Source organism: Neopelma chrysocephalum, unplaced genomic scaffold, assembly GCF_003984885.1.
Source record: "Neopelma chrysocephalum unplaced genomic scaffold, ASM398488v2 Primary Assembly neopelma1_23, whole genome shotgun sequence".
Lineage (NCBI taxonomy): Eukaryota > Metazoa > Chordata > Aves > Passeriformes > Pipridae > Neopelma > Neopelma chrysocephalum.
Window position 1 is genome coordinate 13,811,441 of NW_020897691.1, and position 10,971 is coordinate 13,822,411.

The 10,971-nt window shown below is 36.5% G+C and overlaps 1 protein-coding gene across 9 annotated transcripts in view; it reads right to left on the reverse strand.

Annotated features, from left to right (window-relative positions):
* The window catches only part of FBXO30 (F-box protein 30), a 33,270-nt gene that overhangs the window by 12,958 nt on the left and 9,341 nt on the right, over positions 1-10,971 (reverse strand). For 8 of the 9 annotated variants that reach the window (XM_027687365.1, XM_027687406.1, XM_027687417.1 and 5 more), the window contains 2 exons: positions 7,811-9,905; positions 4,054-6,971 (listed from right to left, as the gene is read on the reverse strand). In XM_027687365.1, coding sequence (XP_027543166.1) covers positions 6,768-6,971; positions 7,811-9,889 — 2,283 coding nt within the window. In that variant the 5' untranslated portion in view covers positions 9,890-9,905 and the 3' untranslated portion in view covers positions 4,054-6,767. Of the gene's footprint in view, positions 1-1,328; positions 1,332-4,053; positions 6,972-7,810; positions 9,906-10,971 lie in introns of those variants that run through there. The other variant, XR_003534892.1, reaches the window with a different exon arrangement.

Consider the following 10,971-nt stretch of genomic DNA (forward strand, 5'->3'; position numbering starts at 1 on the left):
TACCATGGTCTTCTCCACAGGTTGCAGGGGAATCTCTGTTCCCACACTTGGAGGACCTCCCCCCCCTCCTTCTTCCCTGATCTTTGGTGTATGCAGGGCTGTTTCTCACATTTTTTGTCGCTCTTCTCTCACATCTGCTGCACAGTGGTTTTTAGCCCTTCTTAATTACATTCTCACAGAGGCACCACCAGCTTCCTGGATGGGCTTAGCTTTTGCTGGCCACTGCAGAGCCATCTAGAACCAACTGTATTCAGCATGGGGCAGCCCCTAGTCTCTTCTCACAGAGGTTCCTCCCTCCCAGGCCCTTGCTACCAGACTCCTGCCACATAAACCCAGCAGTCCCGTTCATACTTTATACCCTCAAGAAGGCAGGCCTTTGGTTAATGTAGTTTGTGATACCCACCTGGCACACATTCCACATTACTAGAAATGTGAATGCTCAGGCATAGAGACAACTAAGTGTTCTGGGGTTTTTTTGTCAACTCCCCTGCTAAGTAAAAATCAAGGTGAGACTCTTGTAGGTTCAACGTGACTCTAGAAAACTGAAGAACTTCAAGACGGTATGGAGGATCACAGCTATACATGAAAACTGCCCTTCTCCCTGATCTTCAATATAGGGTTGAAAAGACGATCTTACTGCATCTGAGGTACACAATAACCACCACCATCTTGGCAAAGAACCCCTACAATCATGACAAAGATCAGGGGTAAAATGTACTTTAAACTGTCTCAGCCTGTTAAACACCTATAATAGCCTTGAGATTTTTTTTCAGCTATTTACATACTTGAACTAGTCAAAGAGAATACAAAAATCTAGATGGTAAAATTAGCAAATCTGGGATCATTTCAGTTTCACCTGAAGATCAAAAGGACAGTAGAAAGGTGATATTGCCAATCATACAGTTTTTGTAAATGTGTTTTGTTTTGACTTTTTCTTATCTATATGCAGTAGATTTCATTTGAACAAAATATAGAAACTGAGTTTTTTAATTACTTGCCAGGCTCTCCTAACAAACACTAATGAACACAGTTTATATATTTTAAAAATACATCAGTGAGAATTTTTCCATTTTGTTGAGGTGATTTTTTTGGGTGTGGGTTTTCTTTCTTGGTTGTTTCGATTTGTTTTTTTTTAACCTTTAATATAACGCTTCTGTGTGTATCCGAAATGGCATCAGCTGAAAAATATGACTATGAGTTGCATTTAACTGATGTCAAAGATGTAGATCACTTAGACTGAACCTGTTTTGTCACAAAATATGGAAGCAATTTTTGTTGTGTGCAATCCCATCTGCTCAGTAGTCTTACTGCCTTGATAACTGAAGAACATCCTACCCATCTGTATATTAAAAACCACATGCACGGTGCAATACCATATAACATGCTTATAAGTAAAGCCATCTTGCTTAGGCAACAAGGCATCCAGCCATCCCTTTCTCTTGAAATACACAATGACGTGAAACTCCAGACATCTGATGCTCATAAACAGCTGTCACAGTTCATAACACATTATACCTTAACCAAGGTTCAAATCTCCTTAAGCAGCACATTATTTCCTGTTTGCTGCAAAGGCCTCCAGAAGCACATGTGGAACACAACTACACAATTACAATATTAAAGAGTACACAATATTCAGAAGATTACACAACACATAACGATCAAACATTAACACTTCTGAACAAAGTCCAGCATAGATTCATGCCAGGTTGATTGTTCACTTGCTAACCAGTCACATAATCAGATTAGTTTTGTTCTGCAGCCTACCCCTTTGCTGGGAAATACTAATGCAACCCAACTTTCATTTTACTAGCAGAACTTTCTCCATTAAATCACAGTAAGCTTAAAGACAGCTCTTTTGTTACATATTTGAAAACATACTGTAGGAATAAAAAGACAAATCTTGAGTGAAAAGCATATATCACAATCTATTGCTTGTGTTCCTTTTATATTGTAAAATTCTCAGTTCAGTACTACTTTATGACACTGTCAAACTGAAATGATTCTGTAAAGCCATTTCATCTTTTCCTACTACTATTTTTCTGCAGTTCATTCATTTTATGATTTAAGATAAATAAACGTCAGCACAGTTTAGGATGAAACTAAGCACCAGAACACTGAAACGTCCTCAAGGCAGAAATCACATTTTCCTGATTCATTCTACAAATCTAGCCTTATGTGAATTCACACCTGATGAAATTGTAGTTTTCACATATTTTGCAGTGAAAATCATACATGCTTATTTTGTATACATTTTTTCTACTACCTGATGCTGTAACGAGTCCGTATACCTACTGCTGCATGTGTCACAGAATTTGCTTTGCAAATATGGCAGAAGTGTGGACTTTTGCCATCACATTTCATACTGCATCTAATGACAATTTATAATGTTTTCTTAACTATCAGGCCATTGGCAAGCTATAGTGAATGCTATCAGTCTTGCTCTTTGCATTCCCTAACATGTTTTTGTTCCCATTTTCTGGCAAATACCAATAGAAGCCAAGTAGATGAATCCTGTCTCCAAAGGACCTTATTTTACCAAATACTGCCTCTAACACCAATAGCATGTAGAACCAACATTGAATACATACCTTGCATTCAGTAAAGAGGTCTACGTTCAACTTAAGTAATATTGATTCAGGAATGCAGGCAGTATTTGGAGACAGTTTATAACTAAAGTCCATTTGAGCTCAAGCAGCAGGATAACTCCTACTATCACCGAAAGACTGATAAATGGTCAGTGAAACACAGTTGCACCATGCACAAGTCAAAGCCCCAGCATTCTCACACAGTCTCTCAGAAGAGTCTCTATATGCTGGGACTGGATGCTATCCTTATTTAAAGTCTACTTCTTCATTCAGTTTTCCTCTTTAGTTTGGATTATTGCTTCAATATTCACCACATGCCAGTCACACTGTGAGAATCCCATTCTTCAAACTCTGCTTTACATGCCATAACTTTTTATAAACAGTATCTGATTACTACTTTTTTCCTCAGCACTGGAAGCAACTGGTAGGTTTTGCTCTTCTGAAAACGATCAAAGCTGCCTGAACAGACATTCTGAGTCAAAGAATTTAAATTTGGTATTACAGCAAGCATTGAATTCTCCACTGAACTTAAATCTCATTTTAGGAAAGTACATGCAGCAGAGAAGAGCCATGAAGATAGTTTTAGCAGTAGTATTCTCAGAAAAACAAGCTAAAAATCCTCTAAAATACTTAAAGCATCAAGAAAGTTAAAGTGAGACACAAAATACTTTCTTACACAGCAGAATATCTAACCCAATTATAGAGACAAAAAACCAAAATGTAGCCTGTCTAAAAAGTAAAATAGTCACAAGTTTGTACTGGCTGAACTTAAACCATGCAACACATTATTTTATTCAACACAGTTTAGATTAATTTATTATTAAATTTATGTAGTATGGGTATCACTTTTATTTGTAAAGACTATTAGCATCCCATATTAGCAAATGTCAGAGCAAAAGTTCAATTTCTGGGCAGTCTTCTATTTTAATGAGGTTTTGTTTTATGTTTTGCCATTCTATAAACTGCCTGAACTACAACCATTATCTAAAAAACACCCTAAATTTTTATCTCTGTATCATTCTAACAACAATTTTCTACAGTAAACTTTATTCATGAGACAACACACTGAAAATGTTCTTTGCAAACCAGCAGCATATCACATTGATCAGATCTTTCCAATTTATTATTCAGAAAAATCAATTAGAACAAACCTACAAGGTACAATATGTGTCTTCAATGTTATGTAGTTAAATCTTTTATTGTGGAAGGCAATTTCTGCTGCATAATAGACCAAGGAATAGAAATGGGTAGGTAAGTGTAAAAATAAATGACCAATCTTCACACTGAAATGAATGTGATAAATATTAATCACTTCCAAATTATGCAATGTTTGAATGTTTGTAAATAGTTTCCTTTATGTAAATTTCTTTCTTTTTGAGTATTTACTGGAATCCTACAGGCAGACACTGAGCACCATGCTTGAACACTGGTAGGCTGGGGATAAGCTTTAAAGAAAGTACAATCATACTAAAAGTGAAACTCCAAAAGTTTTATTAGGATTTCAACAGACATTGCAAAAAAATATTGCATAATGATTGAAAACATAATATTTTAAACAAAGTAGCAATGTGGTATCAAGTAAAAGAAAGACTGGAACAGCTGTCTATATATGCTGTATGGAAGATGTACCACGAAAGGGATACAACATTTTTAAAATTCAAGGGCAAATGTGAACAAGTCACATTTTGATAGACTGACTATACACCATAAATGTTTTACAAACTGCATAGCAGTGTAAAAAAAAAAAGGTTTTATCCTAACTATACTGTATTCCTGCATTTCGAGCAGTTTACAAGGCAGAGATGTTGTTTACAACAATGATATTTTAATAGCTCTGGATTCTCATTAAAAAATTAACTAATTTAACAAAAAAGCCTGAATCTACATTTGAAAATAAAAGTGCATGTACTGAGAAATAGTGTTATTTCTTAAGAAGAGTACTTAAAAAGTTCATTTGATTAGATCAACAACTGATGATACTTTAGATGCAGTTCTGCACTGTGCTACAAGCGAGGTTCTACCAACACTAACTGAACACCCTCTTTTCCATATGTGACCAAGACATTTGCCTGCCTACTGTACTTATCAGGGTCCTGGGTAGTTACAAAGAATTCAAGTACCAAACCCACCACATTGCTCACTAAAAAATACCAGTAACCCCCAGACAGATGTTTTAAAGTAGATTCAGCCATAAACACAAACATTATATCATTAACATTCAGGATCCTTCAAGTCACACAACTACTTTTAAAACACTGGAGAGCAGCAGCAAGGAGCCATTAGAGCTAAAAGACAAGAACTGATGAAAGTCTGTCTCCTGCCTTGTACTGAAGAATTTGTGAGTAATGAACATTTCAATGCATTCAGAGAACTAGGCCAGGGGTGTAAAATCCCTACCTAAAACCCAGTTGGTATAGTTAGCTCTGTAGATCAGTCTAGATTCTCCTTTCCAGATAACTGTGGTAACAGCTAAGAATTACTGCAAATGTTGCTAATTTCTGCAGAGGTTTACTCCTTTCTTCTCTTCAAACAAAAGGAAGATAAGTTGTTGGAAGAAGAACATGTAGTTTGAAGATCCAGGCAGAACTTCTATTTGAGCTGTTATGATTTCAACTCATGGCACTGAAGAATTAGATTTTTTTTTTTCTGGGCACCTGTAGCACTCTGAATAGAAAAAGGCAGTGAATGTTTAGCTGGACTGAACCCAGAATGGGAAATGCACAGATACCAAAGTCGTGAACCGCAGCCAGACTAGCCATAAACAAGTGTCCAGTACAGAAATTACAAGTAATAAATTTAGCCATTTTTGTAAACATCTCCTCCTTACTAATCTCTTATTTTTTTTTCCTATAATGGAAATACGTACTGTATTTCATTGTTCCAAGCTCTGGTCTGTTTCTGTTTTAGTTTTGTGGCACAGTTGCTAGGTGCAACAGGCTAGAGACACCAACATTATTACAAACAAGTTGGAAAGTCAATTCAAGTTATTACAGTTATGCTATACCAGGCCATTTTTCATAGCATGTATTCTCTGTTCATAAATGCTTTGTAAGATCTTTTCTTATGGAAGACTGGAAGCAAATTGGAGTTGTTTGTTTAAAAAATGTGGTTGAACATACATTTCTGATATGCCTTATGCAATTAACAAATCATGTCTCATCTTATGAAGATGATACATTTGCTATACATACCAGTAATTTAAAATGCTGCTTAAAAAAGCAGCATTTTTATAGACAAATTAACAGAAAAGGAGACAATACATCTCACAATACCATAGAACAAGTAAAGCCCTTTCATTAGCTGCATTATAAATTCATAACTGTTCATCACATACTTAGAATTTCTGACTGCTCAAGCAATTTAACCCTCAGCCAACTGCAGGACAAGGAAAAATATTTTGAACATTTGATATTGATGTCATTGTAGGTGCAAGAGTAAAAACTAGTATTCCATGTTTTTAGCTCCTAAAGTTTTGCTCCCAGAAGTAACATAACTGTTAAGAGTTCAAAAAAAAATAGCAATCGTTGACATGTCAAAACAAAGTTGTGCTAAAAATTAAGCTGCTGTAAATCTAAGTTCACTTAGATCATTCCTAAAAAAAAACTTTTTTTAAAAAAAGTTGATCCTAGATCACCTGTTAACTAGGAAGAGCACTAGAACACTGATTTAACAAAAAAAGATGTGCTTAAAAGCTGTGTTTGAGACATCTATTATAAAGTTTTGAATTCTTCCTTATCTTTCAAATATTTGGATTATAATTTGTTAAAAAAAATAGACCAGATACAGAAACATTTGGACAGGATTTTCTCTCACTACAATTCAGTGTTTCCTATCTAAATGTGCATATCATTTAGAGGCTATTTTTGAAATATTACCAGTCATCAGCAACATGGGCGCCAGTGAATCAGAAAACACACCTTAGGATTTTGTTCTTAAATTATATAAGTTAGATAAAACTACCCTGTCCAGCAAGTTCCGAATTTTTCAAACGTTAAGGCAACTTTCATTACTTTCCAGCTAAACAGTATTATAAAAAATAAATGTCACTTCAAACCTTATATACACAGTGACAGAGAAGATTTAGCTAGAAAGTATCTTTAGTACATTAATAAAGTGTCATGTAATATTACCGAGGTTATATCAGGTGCTTGAGTGTATGTGCAATTGGAGTGGTTGCAATACTTAAAGTACTGGTTTCAAAACAGAGCGCAGTGAACGTCCTTCTTTAGTGAGTTCTCGTGTTACACACATACATGGCAGCGGAACAGCCTCCTCTCTTCTCTCTACAGCATTATAGCTACATTTCTTCAAGTGGTCAGCCATGCTTACGATGTCAGCAAACTTCCACTCTTTCACAGTACAGAAGGCTGTACTGAAGCGCCAAACCTAGAAAATAAGTTGCACTTAGGCTCAAAATGTTTTCAGATACCTGAACTCAGAGCAGAAAATTAAATACTTGTGCTATAAAACTTTCAGGCAATGTTGTGCGTCTACTATAAATCATACTAAAAACCAACATAGCAAAAATATACAATGCTAAAATCTGTATAGTCAGTCCCAGGTTGACTCAGGTTCCAAGACAGCTCTGAACTAGGAAGAAACACAGGCAGTACTTTTTGCATCTACAAAATAGATGCAATCAGAAGTTAAATGACAAAGTATTGGAACACCAGTCATTATGATTTGGTTCTGAAATTATCAACTTCTGCAATTTCAAATGAGTGCTGCAAATGCTCTTGGGGAGGATGGTGAAAACTGTACTACACAAAGGTCATCCAAAGGTTTTAAATTATTTCAGTATTTAAGGCACTCAATATCATGGCAATAGATAGGATTTCAATAGGTTAGAAAAAATAATTGCTGTAAACACTACAAAGGCAAGAAAAGCAAACTCTGTAGCAGCTTTCCTACTTCTGTGGAATACTGATATCAAAGAAAATCATGAAGTAATCTTTTAATATTTTAAAATATTGGAAAAAACAGAAGTTAATTTACTTACATCCAGTGAAAACTAGACAGACTACTTCAACTTCTACTTCTCCAACTGTGAAGAAGACTGAGCCAACCTGCTAGCAATTTTCACTTGTTCTAGTCAACAATCTCTTTCTCGAAGGGTTATTATACCAAAAGCCAGTAGTATCAGAGATAATGTTAAGAGTAAAAGCAGAGACAGGACCAATTTAATACTTTCCCTTTCACCTTCAAAATAAAAAAAAAACACTTACCTTTTCTTTTACCTGCCAAGAACTTCCATCTGGGTACCTTCTCTTCTCCCACAGCAATATCACCATTCCACGTGCTTGAAGTAAGCTTCCACACACATCTCTCATTAAACGTGACACTCTTGAAAGCTGACATAAACTAAAGCCATCTAGAAAACTAGCAATATGCTGCAGCACCTCAAAAGGTAGGCTACTCAGATGGTCATTGTGCAGTCCAATTAAGCAGCTTTTTGCTGGTTCCACTAATACTGTGGATATACAAGGCTGAACTCCAAATGACCGTAAGTGGCGGTCATGAATAATTTTTGCCCCTTGTGTTGAAGGACAAAACCTTCGTTGAGAATATGTACACCCATAATATGCCAAAGGACACCTCTGCTCCATCCAGCCGTTAAGGCCAGCATGAATGTCTCCATGCACATTCTTAAAATGCGATGAAAATTCATTCCTTCTAAACAACTGTCCACAAACAAATGTAAACATTGAACGCTGTTTTGTTTGGTATCTAGCCACATATTCCAACACTAAATCCAGTCCAAGGGTCTGGAATGGACTTGGATTTGAGAGCTGTGGGTTGGCATGATCACATGCAGAAGCTGAAGCTATTTCCCCCACCATTGTATTTGTGGCCAGTATAGCAGATGGGAGAGAAAATGTTTGGGTCCCAAAGTCAACGTGAAACGCATCAACAGCACGACTTTCGGATATCCCTCTACCTCCGGGAGAGTCTCCTAGGCAAAACAAGAGAGCTGCAGTGATTAGATCAATCCCCTGAAGACCCATAGGATCTTCTGTTATCTCCAAATCTGATGTATCAACAGCTTTGTCTTCTTTTGGTGTTGACCAATAGTGGTTAACAAGAAATCTATATGATCGATGCCGCAAAAGTGAAAATGCATCTATGTTTCTCAATCTTTCTTGCTCCACTTGTTTCTCTAATATTTCTTCTTCATTAGCATTATGGGGAAGTAGTACATGATTAATATTGCCATTAACTAAGTGATCAGCTGATATTACTTCTTCTTTAAGTTGTGCTGTTACAGGAAAGGAGCTGCAAGACTGTAATGCTTCATCATCGTGAGATGCAGTACATTCACCATTTGCTACACTGGACGGTTTTGAATTAGATGCACTAAGATCTTCATTCTGGTCCAACACCTTTGAACATTCATTTTCTACATGAAAGCCATTACACAAAAGTGGGGAGTTACTGAGGTTTAGATTTAAGTCATGATTATGCACTGCATCATAACAAATATCACTAGAACCATTTTGCTCCATTTGTGAATTTTGACTCAAGCTATCAAAGTTAATTCCCCCAACTGCTCCTACATTATCTTCATCTGGATATTCATGGTCAGACTTTTTATCCTGAATAATGCCACTAGAAGCTTGTTCTTTAATCTCAGTATCTTCTTTCCTTTCATGTGGTGAAATGCAGACGTTTGAACTTAACATATTAATATCCCGTGTAGCAGTGTTCAGAATATCCAGAGCAGCAGCTAAACTCCTTGTTGTTTCAACAGTAGCTTGATAAAGTGCACCATAGGACTCTTCATCTACAGGCATCAAACCATTTGTATGCACTGTATCTGGGGCACTTGATTTGACAGAGGTTTGCTCTCTGGATTCTGGTATTTGTTCACCCGCTTTTGACATCATAGTTGCTACTTTAAGGGATTCTAATAACATGCGCTGGTCTTGAAGGGCTAAAGCCATATCTAGCTGCTCCACTTCATCAACATCTTTACTCAGGTTTTCATAAGATTTTCGGTCAGCGTAACTGACTGGCCATCTATTCCACTCCATGGTACAACATACCACACTTGCAGGACAAACTTCTAGATGATCAGCAATTTTATTTCGGGCTACTATGAAGGGACATCCAAAGCCATTATTCAAACAAGGCACTCTTTCAAGTGGACATAACATGCGATGTTCCTCAGCTTTACAGGAGTGAAAAACTGCTCCACAAACCAAGGGGCAGCCAATCAAATCACAGGAAATGCCCGGCTCTGGTCTGGTCATACAACGACGGCTGACACAGTTCACACAGTGTATATGTTGCTGATGTTCCTCCATGATTGTAAATCCAATTCTGAGTAAAGAGAAAGGAGACAACAGCATAGAATATTTACTCAATATTGTTAATATTTACTGACTATTATTTGCAATTTTGCATCCTTGATCAGTAGCCATTTTAAGAAAACAAATATGTAAGATCTTATTTCAAAGAAATGGTGCTTAAATGTTCATCTGAAAATTAAAAATACACATTTGCATCAGAGTCCAAAACATGGTCTACACATTTATTTACCAGCTCTAATATATGCAACTTAGGGAAAAATGTTGTATAATCCTTCCCTCTGGAATAGCCATTTTTCCCTGCCCATTGCAAATAGATTATTCAATGAAAAACAAAGCACGATCATTGACTATATAGCCTACTACCTAAAATCATAAACCATACAACTGTACAGAGACAAAATAAAGGAAGCCAGATTCATCCTCATCTCCAGTTCTCTAAATTAAACAGAGGCAACATATTCCCCATATTCTCCCTGCTACCACCTAAGCTGCTGACACCCTCTTCATGCAGTCCTGTTTAACACAATCTGCAGCCTTCAGTATCTCAATTTCCTGTTGTGTCCCATTCTCCCCTTCACTCCATGCACCTGACAGACTGCAGTCCTTTACAACAGCTCTTCATTCTTTTTCTTCATCTATAGCTTATAGCCCCTCCCTTATTTTTTATAGTAGTTGTTGTACAAGGGTAGCAATTATACTACACAATTACACTGCACATTAAATAAGTTCTTTTATTTCATTGAAAACTTTTACATAAAACTTTAGTAGCCAACATGGTCCTACCTATACGTCCAGTTCAATCCACAAAAGGTAAATTTTTAATGCATCCCATGGCAGTCCTGATTACAATACCAGCAGTTCAAAGTAAAGGATATCACAACAACACTACATAAGAAGGCTAAACAACAATAGAAATGCAAATACATATACATCCATTGTGTAATCTATAATAACACACTGACACAAACAAAAAATTCAATTCTTTGTTGTGGCATGGAAAGAAAGGAAAAATGAAAAATGAAAGAAAGGAGAAGGGAAAAAAGGGAGAAAGAAGGGAAAAAAGGGAGAAAGAAGGG